Source organism: Vidua macroura, chromosome 9 (genome assembly GCF_024509145.1).
Source record: "Vidua macroura isolate BioBank_ID:100142 chromosome 9, ASM2450914v1, whole genome shotgun sequence".
NCBI lineage: Eukaryota > Metazoa > Chordata > Aves > Passeriformes > Viduidae > Vidua > Vidua macroura.
This window is the reverse complement of record NC_071579.1, coordinates 6,137,213-6,152,502: the sequence shown is the minus strand read 5'-3', so window position 1 is coordinate 6,152,502 and position 15,290 is coordinate 6,137,213. Positions and strand designations below refer to the sequence as shown.

Here is a 15,290-nt window from a genome sequence, read left to right as displayed (position 1 = left end):
ATAAATGGTCTTGAGGAATAGTTGAGTTTTCACAGGCCAGATGCTAATTTCTGCCATCTTCATTCTGGAAAATAATTTCATTGTCTTTTCTGTAACATGTATTGTGTTGTTTCCTGAGTGTTGCCATAACAATAACAAACAATTCTCTGAAAGGTACTCTTAAAATTAGAAGCAGTAGGTGGGTGTCCATTATGTTCAAGCAAAGATTCTTGTATTGTGAAAAGCTAATACATGTCCTTCTCTTTTTTTTTTTTTTGTTTGGTTTTTTTTTTGTTTGTTTGTTTTTTGCTTTTGTTTTAAATAAACTTCATAGGTGCTTTGGGATGTTGCTAAGCCCTGGACGAAACGTAAAGAACAGTGACATGCATTTACTAGACATGGTAATACTTAACCCTAATAAGCTGTTAAATAAGATAAGGTGATTTAAAAAAAAAAAAAAGAAAAAACAAACTCCATCAAAATTAACTTTTAATATCTTTTGCTTTATTTGTTTCTTAAATCCTTTGATTTGACATCTGCAATCATATGATGGACAAATCATTTCAATTAAATTCAAAACCTGTGGGATCTGGGTTTTGTTCAATTAGTGAAGCAGAGATTAGGTTGTTATAAATAACTGAGATTTCTGTATTATGTTAAGCATATTCCCTAAAAATTTAGAGCAAATAATTGCTTTTGTATTTGGGTGCCAGGGCAGTGCTCTTATTTTTCCAAGGGGCTGAAAACTTTGTCTTTATTTCTTTCATTTGATTTCAAATTCTTGCCCAGAGTTTGAAGTATTCACTTGTCGTCTACAATATTCTATTTCTTAGAGTAGCTTCTGAGAGAACTGCAAAACAGTGTGATCCTTTCTGTAATAATACCAATAATACCAATTTACTTTCTCTCTGTGGATAATACAGCCATTTTCAAGTTATGAAGTGCTGGAGTATCCTGGTTTAGGGCAAATTTGAGAGAGTTAAACCCATCAGACCTTTTGTGGCTCTATAGTTGTTCCTGTTTTGCCTAGTCCATTTCTGTGCTCATGCTGCTGGTTCTATTTATCACTATTGAGTTCTCTTGTCAATTAGCCTGATTGTATTTACCAGCTCATTTTTTTCCCTGGTTTTATTTGCTGAATTCAGTTCAGATTTTTCCTTTTTATTATTTGATTAAAAAACTGAATAAATTATAATGAATTTTGGAGTGGTGTTGTTCCTATAAATCTATACAACACCATTTTACTATATTTGAATTGCTGTCTTTACTCCACCTTGAATTCTATTTAAGTTCACGTTCCAGGTACATTTAACTGCTGGAGGTAATGAATTGTTAGTTTGTTTATTTCTGTAGCACAGAAATAGACGTTTGTGATTTTCTTTCAACCTCCTTTCTCCATATTTAAATTTGGAAAACTCAGTCACTCTTGTATTCCTAACTAAATTGCAGACATCAGTCTCCTTTTATCTTTAGAAGCTACCAAACAGGCCTGTGTGATCCATAGGGACTGTTCCAGAGAACTTCAGGAAGCACGTACTTGCATCATACTAGGAATAATTCATTCCATTAATTCATTTTCTTGAAGGTTCCTTGAACTATTTCTTATCCCCACGCCCCATCTCTTTGAGCTCAAACCATGACTGTGATACAATCCTATATGATTTTGTTTTTAGGAATCCATGGGAAAGAGTTCTGATGGGAAGGCTTATGTCATTACTGGAATGTGGAATCCTAATGCACCCATGTTTCTAGTACTTAATGAGGAAACTCCAAAAGGTAGTGGAACCTAATCTATGTGTGTTTTACCCAGCAGGGGTTTGGTGTGTGCACTTTTTCTTGGCAATCATGATGCATGTCTAAGTCCATGAAACATTTATGCTCCAAGAGTTTGCTAGGAATTTTTCTGTATAAACATGCCCAACACAGAGCTGTGAATAACTGTTCATAGAATGATGTGGTGCTGATTTGGAGATGGTACATTAGTGTTTGGGGCTGATGTGCCTGTCCCTGGTTATTGGGATTTTTGGTTCTAAGCATTTGCAAATTGTACTCAGCAAAGCAGTATGAATAGCAGGCATTGGGGTTCTCCTCCTTCTAATTGTGAGTTGATTACGAATTTCATCCCCTGCATCTTGGGGCAGCTGTCAATGATGCATTCAAGTGCTTGGTTGTGTAGCAGAGTTGCTTATTGCTGGAAGTTACATTCTCTAATGGGATTTAAAAACTTGGAATGTAAATCTGGAGTTTGTTTTCTGTCCTGAGGAAGAGCTCAGGTCATTTGCTTAAAGGCATTTCCAAGTACCTACAGCCAGTGTCACTGCTGATGGGTTTTCTATGTATGTAGCATATAACAGATTTCCTTACACTTCACAGTATGACCTTATCATAATCTGCCTGCTCTTTTTGTTTGATGGGGATTGTGTACTTTAATGGTGTTTTCTTTGCATGATGGCTTGTCCCTGTCTTTAAAACAAGTTGATAATATCTTTGTTTTTGAAGTTATCAGGTGGTTAATGCACACATTATGTGCAATAAATGCACGTATAATGCACAAATTCTGTGCAACAGGCATGGAGGGCATAGAACTCGGACAAATAAAACAGGTGCAATGGAATTATTAATGAAACAGGATTTTCAATTTGAACAGCAGTTTACAAATCTGAACAGTGACTATGACTAGTTTTTTTCATATTTGTGTTTCAGATAAGCGTGTGTTCATGACTGTGGCTGTGGACATGGTTGTTACTGAAGTGGTGGAGCCAGTCCGGTTTCTGCTGGAGACCGTGGTGCGTGTGTATCCTGCCAATGAACGCTTCTGGTACTTCAGCAGGAAAACCTTCACAGAAACTTTCTATATGAAGCTAAAACAGGTAATACCTTTGCTTTTTTTATTTAGAACATTTGCCTCATATTCCTAATTTGGCCTTTATAAAAGTTAGTATGGCACCTGTTCCTCAGCAGTTTCTTTCTTTTTAACTATTTACTTCAGGGATGCTCTAATGCATAAGGATTAAGTAGCATGTGTATGGTTTCAGTGCTTTTGTGTCATGGTTTAACCCCAACTAGCAAGTAAGGCCCACACAGCCACTTGCTCACTCCCCCATGGTGGGATGGAGGAGAGAATCAGCAGAGTAGAAGTGAGAAAGCTCGTGGGTTGAGATGGAGACAGTTCAGTAGGGAAAGCAAAAGCCGTGTGCTCACGCAAAGCAAAACAGGGAATTCATTCACCACTTCCCATGGGCAGGCAGGTGCTCGGCCATCCCCTGGGAAACAGTGTAACACTGGCTTGGGAAGACAGATGCCATCATTCCAAACATCCCCCCTTCTTCCTTCTTTCCCTCACTTTACATGCCAGGCATGATGCCATATGGTCTGGATCATCCCTTGGGTCATTTGAGGTTAGCTGTCCTGGCTGTGTCCCCTCCCTGCTTTCTGTGCACCTCAAGCCCTTTTGCTGGTGGGGTGGGATGAAGAGCAGCCAAGGCCCTGACTCTGTATGAGCAGCTGCTGGGCAGAAGCTGTGTTATCCCCTGTGTTATCAACACTGTTTCCAGCAGAAGCCCAAAGCACAACCTCATACCAGCCACTGTGAAAGAAATAACTCTAACCCAGCCAAACCCAGCACACTTTGTAAACTGAATTGTAGTGAGTTGTAAGTCATTTGTTTTGTGGGCTTAAACTATTTTGAACCTGCCTATTGAATTCTCTTTAATGCTCTACAATCTCTAAAGCAAGACATCTAAAGCAAGCCCACTTGACTGGTAGAATTGGGCGATGACTCTGTAATTGTTCATTGTAAAATTAATGGGCTACTGACATCTACAGTATGAGGGCAGATGGCTGTAAGAATGTGGCCCATTAGAGACAAAGGAACCTAATGCTGAGGTATAAGAGAGTGAGGCTGTTAAGACTGTAGCTCAAGTCCCTTCTGGTTTTGGCATTGGCTGAAGTACATACAGGAGATAGATCTACCCATTCACTGCAGAATGATGTGCAGCTGCATCCTCCTGCAGCCACTGCTCACCTGCTTTCTCCAAAGACTTATGTCTTGGTATTGACTCAAAAAGTGAAGAGCAGAGGCCAGTTGTACTGTGGGCATTGGAACAGTGGTGCATGATCTTTGACTAATGGAACCAAAGAGCAGTGATTTAATTTTACTGAGCCTAATGAGACTATTTGAGTTACCATCTCTTTGTGGGGCAGAGCAATAGGTCTGAAAAAAACAGGCTGTGTTGATGCTACATGGGAAAATTGCTGCTGTGTTTAACACTTTGGGAGTAAATAAATCTCAGGCAATCTTGTTTCTGTATTTCTTCTAGAGATTAGCATAGCAACTTGGAATTTAAGGAAATCTGAGAAACCTGACTGTTACATGCAAATAAGAATATCTGCATTTTGATATTAAAGAAAATACATTTTAAGAAGTATTCTGCTCTCAGCTGTTCGATACTTACCTTGTATCAGTTCAGCTTGCCTTTTAAATCACTTGCAACTGTACCACTTTTAATTGAGTAATATGGCTGCTTTCTTTTTCTCACCCCTTATAATGTGACAAACATACACTTGCCTCTCTTCCCTGAAGAAACATGTGCATTTCTTCCTGCTGCAAAATTCAGAGTCTGTGGTGCAGATCTTTGTAAAAGGAATATTTTTAGTCCTAGTAATCCTTCTGGAAGGTGAGATCCTGACTGTGGTTGACAGGATCTCTTTGGGTGACTTGTATCAAGTCTTGATTTCACCAATTCTCAGTTGGACAGTTTGCATTGCAGTAGCTGTTCCTGACAATACCTTTGAGAGATCCTGTAGTTCAGGGCACTGTTAGTCCTTGGGAAATAACTCTGCAGATGGCAGTGGGATCAGCCATTTGGGAACTTCTTGGGAAGGCAGTTGAGTGTTAAGTAGATTCTAGAAAAATCATAACCCTTCTGAGGAGAGATCCAGGCACATTTAGTAGTCTGAACTGAGATGCGTAAGGTGTGCTCAGGTGTAAAGAATGATAAAAGCCGATAGAAATGCAGGTTAATGTGTAATTTAGGATTGTTCTTTCCAGCTATCTTATTGTATTGTTAAAGAACGTTTTCATTGTTAGAACATGGTCCTTGTATTGGTGGGTTCGTGCTTTCAGAGAAAACTTTTTTACATTAGATACAGGTGGGACTTGCAGTTAAGCAGAATATGTGCAGGGAGCTGAAGACTTGTAATATATTTAACATGCAGCAAAACCCACAGTACCTCATGCCTTATTCTCTCAAAAATAAAAGCTATAGATACCCATGGTTAATAACATTAGTGCCATCAATACTTGATTGATTTAACCAACTACTTTGTAATTAATCCATAATGGTGTTAATAAAACAGGGATAATGGCTCTAATGTTATCCTGCTTAATTTTTACAAAATGCAAGCTATTCATGCCTACACCCCAGAATTTATTAAACTGACTTATGAGAAATTCAGTCAGTAAAACTGCTGATAATTGGAGCCTCTGCTTTAAGGGAAGTGGGTCTCAATTATTAATCTAAAATAAGTGAGGAAAGGTTTCTCACTATAAAATTTGTATTGTGTCAGTCCGAACAGTCCGTGTTTAAGCTGCTCATTTGCATAATTTCACCAGCTGGTTGAAATTGCCAGTGTTAGTCAGTAGTTTGTGTATATCTCCAGAGCACGTATTGTGGAGCCTTTCAACTTTATCATATTTGTTTTTCAAACAAGTTGAGGGTACTCTAACTGAAACTATGTTCTTTTTCATGGTTAATTTGATGATTTTAGTATGTTCCAAAAATTACCTTAACTGATCAGACAAGATGCACAAAGGAAAAAATAGCACAACATTTTGGACTGCTTCATTTAATACTATCATTAGTTGGCAGTTGTGTACAATTCTCTAAAAATATAGTAATCACTGAATGTCACTGAAAAATAACTGTGTTCATAACTGTAACTCAAAGGAAAAATGAATCCTCTTTTAATTTTAAAACTTGCAACTGTTTAAGCTATAGCTAACTGCTATAGTTAACTGACTTTTTTCATGAGAAAGCCATAGAATCATGGGGTGGTGTGGGTTCACAGGGACCTTCAAGATCATCTAGTTCCAGACACCCTGCCATGGGATTCCATTACATTTCTCCTTGGAAGGGGTGTATTTTAAATTGCATTCTGCTGAAGAAGGTTACATTTTCTTGGTTTTTAGTGAGTAAAGGACTAAAAAGAACTTTTCACAATTTAAGGCTTTTCAAAAGGGTGAGGTTTTGTTTCCTCTGTAGTCTTGTCTTTACCTACAAAAAAACTCCTACTGTTATTTTTTCCCCCCTCAGGCATTCAGTTCCTGTTTCACTTACTCCAATATTTTTCCTCTTTGCTCTCTCCTTTTTTCTTTAGCTGAGATTTCTCTTTGACTTAATCTCATTATAGCTGTTTAAATTGGAAAGTTTTTTTAATCATTGTACTGAACAGTACTGAAAATGGTTGTTAAGAGGCAGCTTTGGAAATAATGCAGTTTTATTTATATTTTCTACCTGCAAAACTGATATAAACGGAACTGTCAGATACTGCCATCTATTTTTGCCAAGGCAAAGAAATCTGAGGCAGTCCTGACCAAACTATTGTTTAGCATTTCATAGCCTTATTTTTCAACCTAATACATACCCATATTTTCATTTAGTTTGAAGGAAAAAGCCATACAAGTGCTGGAGATGCAATTTATGAAGTTGTCAGCCTGCAAAGAGAATCTGCCAGAGAGGAAGAATTAGTCACCCCAACAAGTGGAGGAGGGCCTATGTCATCCCAGGAGGATGAGGCAGAAGAAGGTAAGGATAAACGAGCACTTACAGTTTCCATGGATAGTATACTATTATATTTCTGCTGTTAATTTACTCAATTCTTAATGCAACAGCTTTGGACAAAAAGATCACCAGTATTTTTCTATTAGGAGTAATTGTATTTTTACCAACCCATTGTTTGGATGTCTTCCAGTAGCAGCAGCAGATGATGTGTGTCCATCTTTGTGTGCTTTCAAATATATTGCTGGGGCACCTGTGCTCTGCCAGCAAGTTAGAAAATGCTTTTCAAATGTGTTTTCTTCTGGTCAGAAGTCATTTGTCATGAACGTGCTGTGCTACTGAAGAGGACAGCATGAAATTAGGCTTTGAAATGGCAGGTTTTAAATGCCTGTTTTTAAAGAAAGCAAAAAAATCCCAGACAGGCTCACATGGGGAATTTCCTCATCCTCTAAGTGTCTGCTTAACATGTGACTTGGTGGTTTCCTTCACTTCTAAGGTTTGTTAAAACATCTCCTGGTTCAGCTGGGGATTGCTGCAGTTCATGGAGCCAGTGTATTTGCTTTCCCCTTCCAAAGCTTACATGCCTCAGTGTATTTCCCACTGGTGGTTTAGGGGTTTTTTCCTTAGGGGGTGTCATGTTTTGTTTTGTCTGTTTGAAGGCCCTTGGCTTACTGTTGTCTCTTTGTACTCTGGGGGTTAGCCCATAGCATTCAGAATAGGCTTTCCATGTGCCAGTTTTGATCTGGATGTCTGACCTACCAGGAATTGTGATCATTTTACCATGTTATTCTTCAGATCTCTGGCACTGTTCTGTCAATACTGTAAAAAGTTTCACTAATTACTGTGGAAGAATTCTTCCTTGATTCTTTATTTGTAACTATTGGATTTTGGCTTGTGCAATGTGAGTCAGAACCCTGGGATTAACACAGGCTGGAGCAGGCAGGTGTCTCACAAGTCAACCACCCCCACATAACCCAGGTGATACCAAGCTTGCAAAAAACCCCAAAGTCAGGTGCTCTTTGAACTTTGATCTGATTCCTGAAAGGAAGGGGAGTAGGTACAGCTCAGCAATGTCAGTCCCCCCTTTGTATCAAGTACCAGTTCTGAATAGTTAAAATGCTATTTTCTCCAAAGGATTTCTTCCGTTTCATTGGTGTTTGGGATTGCTTTGCTGTTCATAGCAAGCATTAGTTCAGATTTGGCTTTTGGAACTCGTGGATCAGTGTAGTGTAATTCAGCTTTTGGTGTTCTTTTCCTTGCTGGACATGTGAGTTGTAGAGCCAAATTGATTTCTGAGACTTGTTCGATAGGGTAGAGTTTAAATAATTGAATACCTTTTTTTTTTCAGTATGGCTGTTATTGGGAAGAATGCAGCTGTTCCAGAATGTGGTGAATGCAGCACAATTAGGAATAACATAGATACTGTCCTCTTGGTACTATTACAGAATGGCTTTATCTTATTACAAAGAAAAAGTATTCCACTGGAGTATGAACCTAAGTTTAACTTTGGTTTAACTCCCTAATGCTAGTTTCCATATTTTAAATGTAGATTACTTCCTCAAAGAAGACATTAAAAATATGATGTGCCTCTGTTCTCATGGAAACCACATTCAGAGTTCTGTGCTGAGAAGTTCTTTATCCTGGAGGATATCTAGGTTCAATGAGTCATTTGCAGTTTTTCTAAATAAATCTCTTCATTCTTTTTTTTTCTTTTTCTTTTCAGGGTACTAATTATGATGATGGAAAAAAACCACTTGAGTTTACAATGTCTTGTCTTGGCCTTGGAAGAAGGCTTTTTCTTTTTTAATGTTAAGTGTGATAGCTACCTGGCTATATAGGTTCTTTTTACTTTTCTCCTTTTTTCTTTAATTTTTTTTTTTTTGCTTTTTCCTTATATGCCCACCGAATATTCTCCTTTAATTGATTTCAAAAGCACTATACATTGCATTTTTCTTGTATAAGAACACACTATCTGATTCCTGTGTACTCTGCATGCACACAGCTCACTGGGATGTCTTGTGCCATGAGTATATGAATAAAGATGGTCATAAAAAAGAAGGCATTTTCCAATATTCTTTTCTTTTTGCTTTAATGAAAGGCCAAACATGGTAGCTGCCAATAATGGTTTTAATAATCACTATACTAAAGTTAGGCCTAATGTCTTTTAGCAAGTGCTTGTAAAAAATGGAGGTTGTATACTCTCTAAATAACATTCTTAGCTTTTAATTTTTTCCCTCATTTTAGCTTGATTTTTCATATGAACAGCTATATAAGAAAATAAGACCTTTGAGATTGTGCAGTTGTTACTTACAGATATTTCAGGTCAACCTCACTTTTGGTTTTTAATTACTAATATTGTTAGTTATATATATTAGTAACAATATAATATATATATATATAAAATATATATAAGTAACAACATCTATTGTTACTAATAGATATTTCTGGCAATCCAATCATTTATGGTCCCTTGCTTTGGAGGTGATAATTTAAAAAATAATTTTAATAATCTCTTGTCAAAACCTAAAATGTAAAGTGCACTCCTTAATAAAAAGCTTTCTATTAAATTCTAAATATAATTTAAAAATATTAGAATGTATAATGAGAAAATTCTTACCCTTTCTAGAAAGGTTTCGACTAAAGTGGATTTAAGTATCATCTTTTAATAATATGCAGAAAAGTTCACTGTTAACCTTAAGTAGAACCTTGTAAGAAGGTGCAGAACACAGTTGGTTGAACTCCTTTTTCTCCTTTCTGGAGCATTAAGGAAGGTGAGAGCATGCCCAGAATTGATGGTGTGGGTACTGCAGCATTGAAAAAAGCAAAGCTCACAGAGCATTTTATTGTAGTATTGTTCTGCAGAGGATGAAGTGGCTGGCTGCACTTGTGAGCTTAAAGACTGGGGGAAATAGCTTTCAGCAGAAGCATTTAAAGGAGGATGCAGTCCCAGGAATAAATAACAAAGGGAGAAAGGGATGAATAAGTTGGCTGCTTTTAGCAGCAATGTTTGCTCAGACTGTTGGCTCTGTTTGAATTATTAGATTTTTTTTTTTAATGATATATAACATTTTAGGAGAACACTAGATAACAACATTTGAGTTTCTTCTGGAGTCAGGATAAAGTTGGAAGGTTAAGGGTGACTGTAAGCAGGAGCAGTTCTGTTCAAAACCAGGAAATATTCTTTAAGCTGATTGTTAGGGAGTTGAAGCTACTTTTGCTGAAGCTTTCTGTGGCCCCAGGTATCGGGTTAGGAGCTCTTGTTCCCATCTGTGAGTTGGCTGCAGAGTAAGCACAGAATGTTTAGCAGATACCCTGAAACAGGTAAAAGGTAATTCAGGTAAAAGATTACTTGCTTTCCAAAAAGAAGCTTCTGAACATGTGTAGTAGGGTGCTTCTGGAACACTCTCAGGTGACTTCCAGGATCACAGAACTGTTTCCAGTTGTACTTTGTTTGCCAACAGAAAAAATAAAAAAACTGAAGAAACTAAAACTTTTATCTTCCTACTCTTGTTAGCTGTCTGAACACTAAGAACAAAAAGAGATAGACAATAGCAAAATGAACTTCAGGGGTATGGAAGTTCAGTGTGGTGGTGGTAGGATTTGGCACTGAAAATAGACATGAATAAGGGACCCTGAAAATTTCGAAAAACTCTGCAGGTGTTATACTGGTCACACAAAAAGGTGTGTACAGTAGGGGAGAGGTGAGCAATGCTAAATGATCAGAGATGATCAGCCAGAGGAAGTCAGAATGTGTTTCAGGTGGTGTGGGAGGGTAGAGGCTGTTTTCAGTACTCGGGAAGGCAAAGGAGTAGATGAGGTGATGTTTTAGGAGTCAATAGAACTACTGAGAGTATTTAGTGATAAAATAGGGGTTATGATGTGAACAAATGAGGGTGATTGTGTGAGAAAAAATACATGACTAGTGTTGAAATAGTCAACTCAGCATTTTAATCCAAATTAAAAATAGCTTTGTGTACTTCACAGGAACTCTTTGTTATATTAATCCAACACAGAGTAAAGCTGGTGGGTCCTAAAGAAGATCAGTTAAATCTGTCTTGGAGTCTTTTTGCTGTCTCCATAAAAATGAACTAAAATGTCACAAATCCTAAATTCATGAGGCAATTTGGCCACTAGGTATCTCCAGACAAGAGCCCTTTCTGCAGTTCCACATGGGAAGAGTTTTAAAATACAGACACTACTAAGAACAGCATCCCAATGAAAAGCAAATATTCCTGACAAACCTGATGTCATTTTATGGATTCTACTGTCCATAAAATAATCCAAAATAGATTATTTTCAGACCTTACAAGTTCACTTGTGTTACGAAAAACCATAAAATAAATGCACTCAGTTGACTTCTACAGCTATTATTGTGCTGCTAGGAGGAATACGGTCATGTGATACTTTCCTTAATAAATATAGAAATACTGAGTGCATAGGACTTGTTATTTTTAATATGGTGGTAGTTGATAGTTACAGTTGTATTTAGATTTGTTCATGCAAGTATGGCCTTTGTGTTACAAGGTGAGTATTTCAAGTGTTTGGAATTTGAAGCACATCTGTGGGTTGCACAAGTATTTAATATAATTGCAAAGTTATAAATTAAAAGGAAAACTGGAGATTTTTAAGGTTTTTTTCTGTTCCAGAAAGTGGAACACACCCAAGTAATGTGACTTACCCTGAGCTCTCCTTTTCACCAGTGTCCACTCGACACTCCTGCACAGTGTGTGTGGGAACACTCTGTGGGTAGGGATGTTTTCTTTGATAAAATCTGTTCCTCACACTTCCTTTGTGAGGTTCAAGGCAAAACATAATTCCCTAATTCTGGCCTGCAGTTCATGAATCCTCCATGGAAATCTGTTGATACCTTTGGTTTATTTTTGCAGAATGATACAAAAAGATATTTTCAAATAAAGGTAGGTTTCAACTCTGTGAGATCATAGTGAATTCTGGTTTTTGGATTTCAGGCTTTTTGGGTGTTTTATAACTTCCATAAAATCTCTTCAGATTGCGGTACAAAATAGAGACAAAATGAGTATAAATTGCTGTTTTCATCTTGTCTGGAAGCAATTGCAGATTATTTTGAATAATTTGGATGCTTTATTCATTAGTGGTTGTCTTTCCTTGTCTATCTATAATCAGTTTGAAAAAGGATTTGCAATCCTGCTGGCTTATTAGGAATTCAAACTTCCTATTGCTGAAGGATCTTCTCAGGTGTTTCACTCATCAATTTTGGGTGGCCTCAACCTGCCACTGTTTAGATAATTGCACAATATCATATAAGTAAAAAACTAGCCACTTTTGTATAAAGATTATTAAAAGGCCTGTTTTCAACCAACAGTTCCCCTAACCTCAGTGTGAGATTCTTTTCTTTTTTAGTATTGGTCATTAGCTTTCTGGTATTTTTTGAGTGTAAGTGCTGTCTAATCTAAGTGCCTGGCATACTGCCTTAAATGCCAGGCAATACGTAACTTCTGAGTGTTTCTAACAGTGCTATTTCTTTTTTCTCATTGATTATCTCAAAGATGGGAGTAGATTCTAATCTACAAATTCATAAATTACTAATGCATTGCCCTAGAGTTGTGACAACACCTCCAATTTTACTTCCTTGCCTGTTCTCTGAGATGTCAGGGATCAGACAGCACGGTACGTGTGGAACATGTTTGTGTTTACAACTACCTCCACTGTGCAGCATTTAGTTGGCTTTGTCATCTGTGTGGGAGCAAAACTACTGAACTGAAGCAGTAATCCTTCTCCACTTTTATTCAGCTTTAAGCATTTTTACCTCAAATTTAAAGATGTCATGGTGGCTCAATTTTATGTGCAGTACATGAGGGGAGGATCATCTCTTGGATGCCCAGTTAAGGTTTATTTTTGGGACATTTAAAAATAATTCTCATTTCATATGACAGTGATGCAGGGCCTGTATTGAAAGTATATGACATAGAACAAAGTGTTTTAAAGGTAGGGTGTATCAGACATATATGAGGATATAAGATAGGGTTTAAAATGCAGAATTTGTTGTGTTAAAAAGAAAAAAGTCATTTTAGCTGTCCATTGTGCACAACCAGCAGGACAGGACTGCTCTCAAGTAGAAGTATTCTGGGAGATTTTTGCACAGTCCTTAACATGTGGAAACAGTACATTATGGTGTGTAGTGAAGGAAAGGCAGAGGGCATCCAGCTGCATGCTGTGCCACCCTCTCTGTGTTTATCAAATATAAGTTTTGGGATTCAGATTTCATTTTGCAAAAAGAAGCAATTAAATTTGCGGCCTTTTGCAAGGTAATCAAAATTTTGTGATTTGTCAGCATTAAGTTTCACTTGAATGATTCTAAGTGAAAAATGTGTGTCATATAATTCATAAAAAGGAATGAGAATCAAAATACTGGTTTTTTTCTATTATGGGTTTGCTTTTAGTGAAAAATTCTCTTATCTTTATTTTTTGTTTTGGCACACTTTACATGTACTTCAGTAGCTGCCAAATTAATTTTTCAAGTTAGTTATGTAACTAACATAAGCAGAAAGTTCTTGTGAGCAAAATTCAATGCAAGTTGTCTCTGTTCAGATTTCTTGTCGAATCTTTTATTTTCTTTCTCTTGATTATTCCTCTTCACGCTAAATAAAATAATATACTAAGGATTGTCATTTCATAAATCCGTTATTTGGAAGGCATTTGGAAATCCTTCTGTGTTCATCAGAATATTTTGTAATGCACTAGAAGTTGGACACTTCTGAAAATCTGCCTTAATACAAGAATAACTTTCATGACTTATCCTCCCTGGCAGAACTATAGCTCATGCTCTATAATTCCCTGTTACCTTATAAATCAAAATTTGCTCTTTTTGTGGCCTTTCTCACAATCCTCTTTTGTCGTGTATGTATGGAAAGGTTCCATGTCAGTAATGCTCTGTCTTGTGCCCTGATAATATGCTGCCAACTTCAGCTCCTCCTTCAGGTTTGTTCTTCTCTTATATAAAAATCAAACTGTTCATATTTGAATTATTCCAATTCTATTCCCATCTATCTACCTGATTTCCTCCTCCTTCAGACTGCTCCAGCTATATTATTTTTCAGTTCCACCTACTCTTTTTATTGCACATGTAACAGCTTCTCAATTAAAACACATAAAATATACTTTTTTCTCCTGCGCATCAGTGCTCAAATCTCACCTGTACATTTTTTAATCTGCTTTATTTATGCTTTTCTATGCATTTTAGGAGGTACTTCACTTTATTTCTATGCTCAGTGTCTCTGAAACAACTCTGTAGTTTTCCTCCTTATTTCTCTTTTTGTTAACTGAAAAAGCAGTTTGACTTCTGAGGTATTGTCATATTTCAGATGAGCTAATAGAATTTCCTGAAGAACTTGAACCACTCAGAAAAGCTGCTCTATAGCCATATAATTGGTGTAAAATATGGATTAGGGGAGTATTGTTTAAAGCTAAATTTCAACATGTGATGCAAAAAAACAGCCCACTGAAAAAAAAAAAAAAGCATCCTAAACCTAACAAACAAAAAAAACCCTTTTACTGTAAAACTGGGAAGATGAAAAATGAAATTCAAGCACATAAAATACTTCAGTTTTTGTTGGTATGAGTCCTTCACTGGAATTTATTTCCTCAAGCCAAAAATGAAAGAGCCAATAAACAAAGTTGTGTCTTTTAATCGCTGGTGAGAGAGAGGAGTCTCTGTGCTGTCTGAGTTGGTTTCCAATAGTATTTTATTAGTCTCTGCCTAACCTGTTAGTGCTACTCTAGGTACTGAGCATGACCTCTATTTGATGCCCTGGACTATCAAAATAAGAGACTGGAAAGAGGCCAAGATTTTGTGTTCCTCTATGTATGTTTTTTCCTGTGGGGTATTTGCTTATGTTAGTTACTGTGTGTGTAATTCTTCTGGTTTGAACACTGGATCCCTCAATATTTTGTTCGAACATCTCAAAATACAGACTGAAGGAGAAAATGGTAAATGAGCAGATGTGTGGAGAATTTGTCCTTTGAGGGAATAAGTAGAGTGTCCTAGAGAAGAAACAATAAAGGCTAAGATTTCTGTGAGATGTGCTAAGATTGTTTAGGAGAAAAAAAAAGTAACTGGCATAAATTGCAGGTTAGAAAAAAATTAGGCTTGAGCTGAGTCAAAAAGAGCAGTAAAGTCCTTGGAATTAACTGACAAAATTATGTATATCCATAGACTGCCAATCTTTTCTGTGAGGGTTTCATCATGTCTAACAGTGGCTTGGGAAGATGAATGACATCACATCAACGTTCCCTTCCTCCTTTTCCTTCCTGCTCTACATGCTGAGCATGATGCCCCATGGTCTGGAACATCCCTTGGGTCAGTTGGGGTCATCTGTTCCAGCTGTGTCCCCTCCCAAATTCCTGTGCACCCCTGCCCTTTTGGTGCTCCAAACCCAGCACACCTCTCTCTCAGGTCCTGGAGCGACCTGATCTAACCTGATCTTGGAGTGGGTCAGACTAGCTGATCTCCAGAGGTCTTTTCCAGCCCAAAGTATTATTCCATGCTGATACCAT

The 15,290-nt window shown here is 37.2% G+C and overlaps 1 protein-coding gene across 3 annotated transcripts in view; it reads left to right on the top strand.

Annotated features, from left to right (window-relative positions):
- The window catches only part of RABGAP1L (RAB GTPase activating protein 1 like), a 232,992-nt gene that overhangs the window by 31,120 nt on the left and 186,582 nt on the right, over positions 1-15,290 (top strand). For all 3 annotated transcript variants that reach the window (XM_053984798.1, XM_053984799.1, XM_053984800.1), the window contains exons 8-11: positions 314-380; positions 1,653-1,755; positions 2,683-2,849; positions 6,641-6,785. In XM_053984798.1, coding sequence (XP_053840773.1) covers positions 314-380; positions 1,653-1,755; positions 2,683-2,849; positions 6,641-6,785 — 482 coding nt within the window. The remainder of the gene's footprint in view (positions 1-313; positions 381-1,652; positions 1,756-2,682; positions 2,850-6,640; positions 6,786-15,290) is intronic.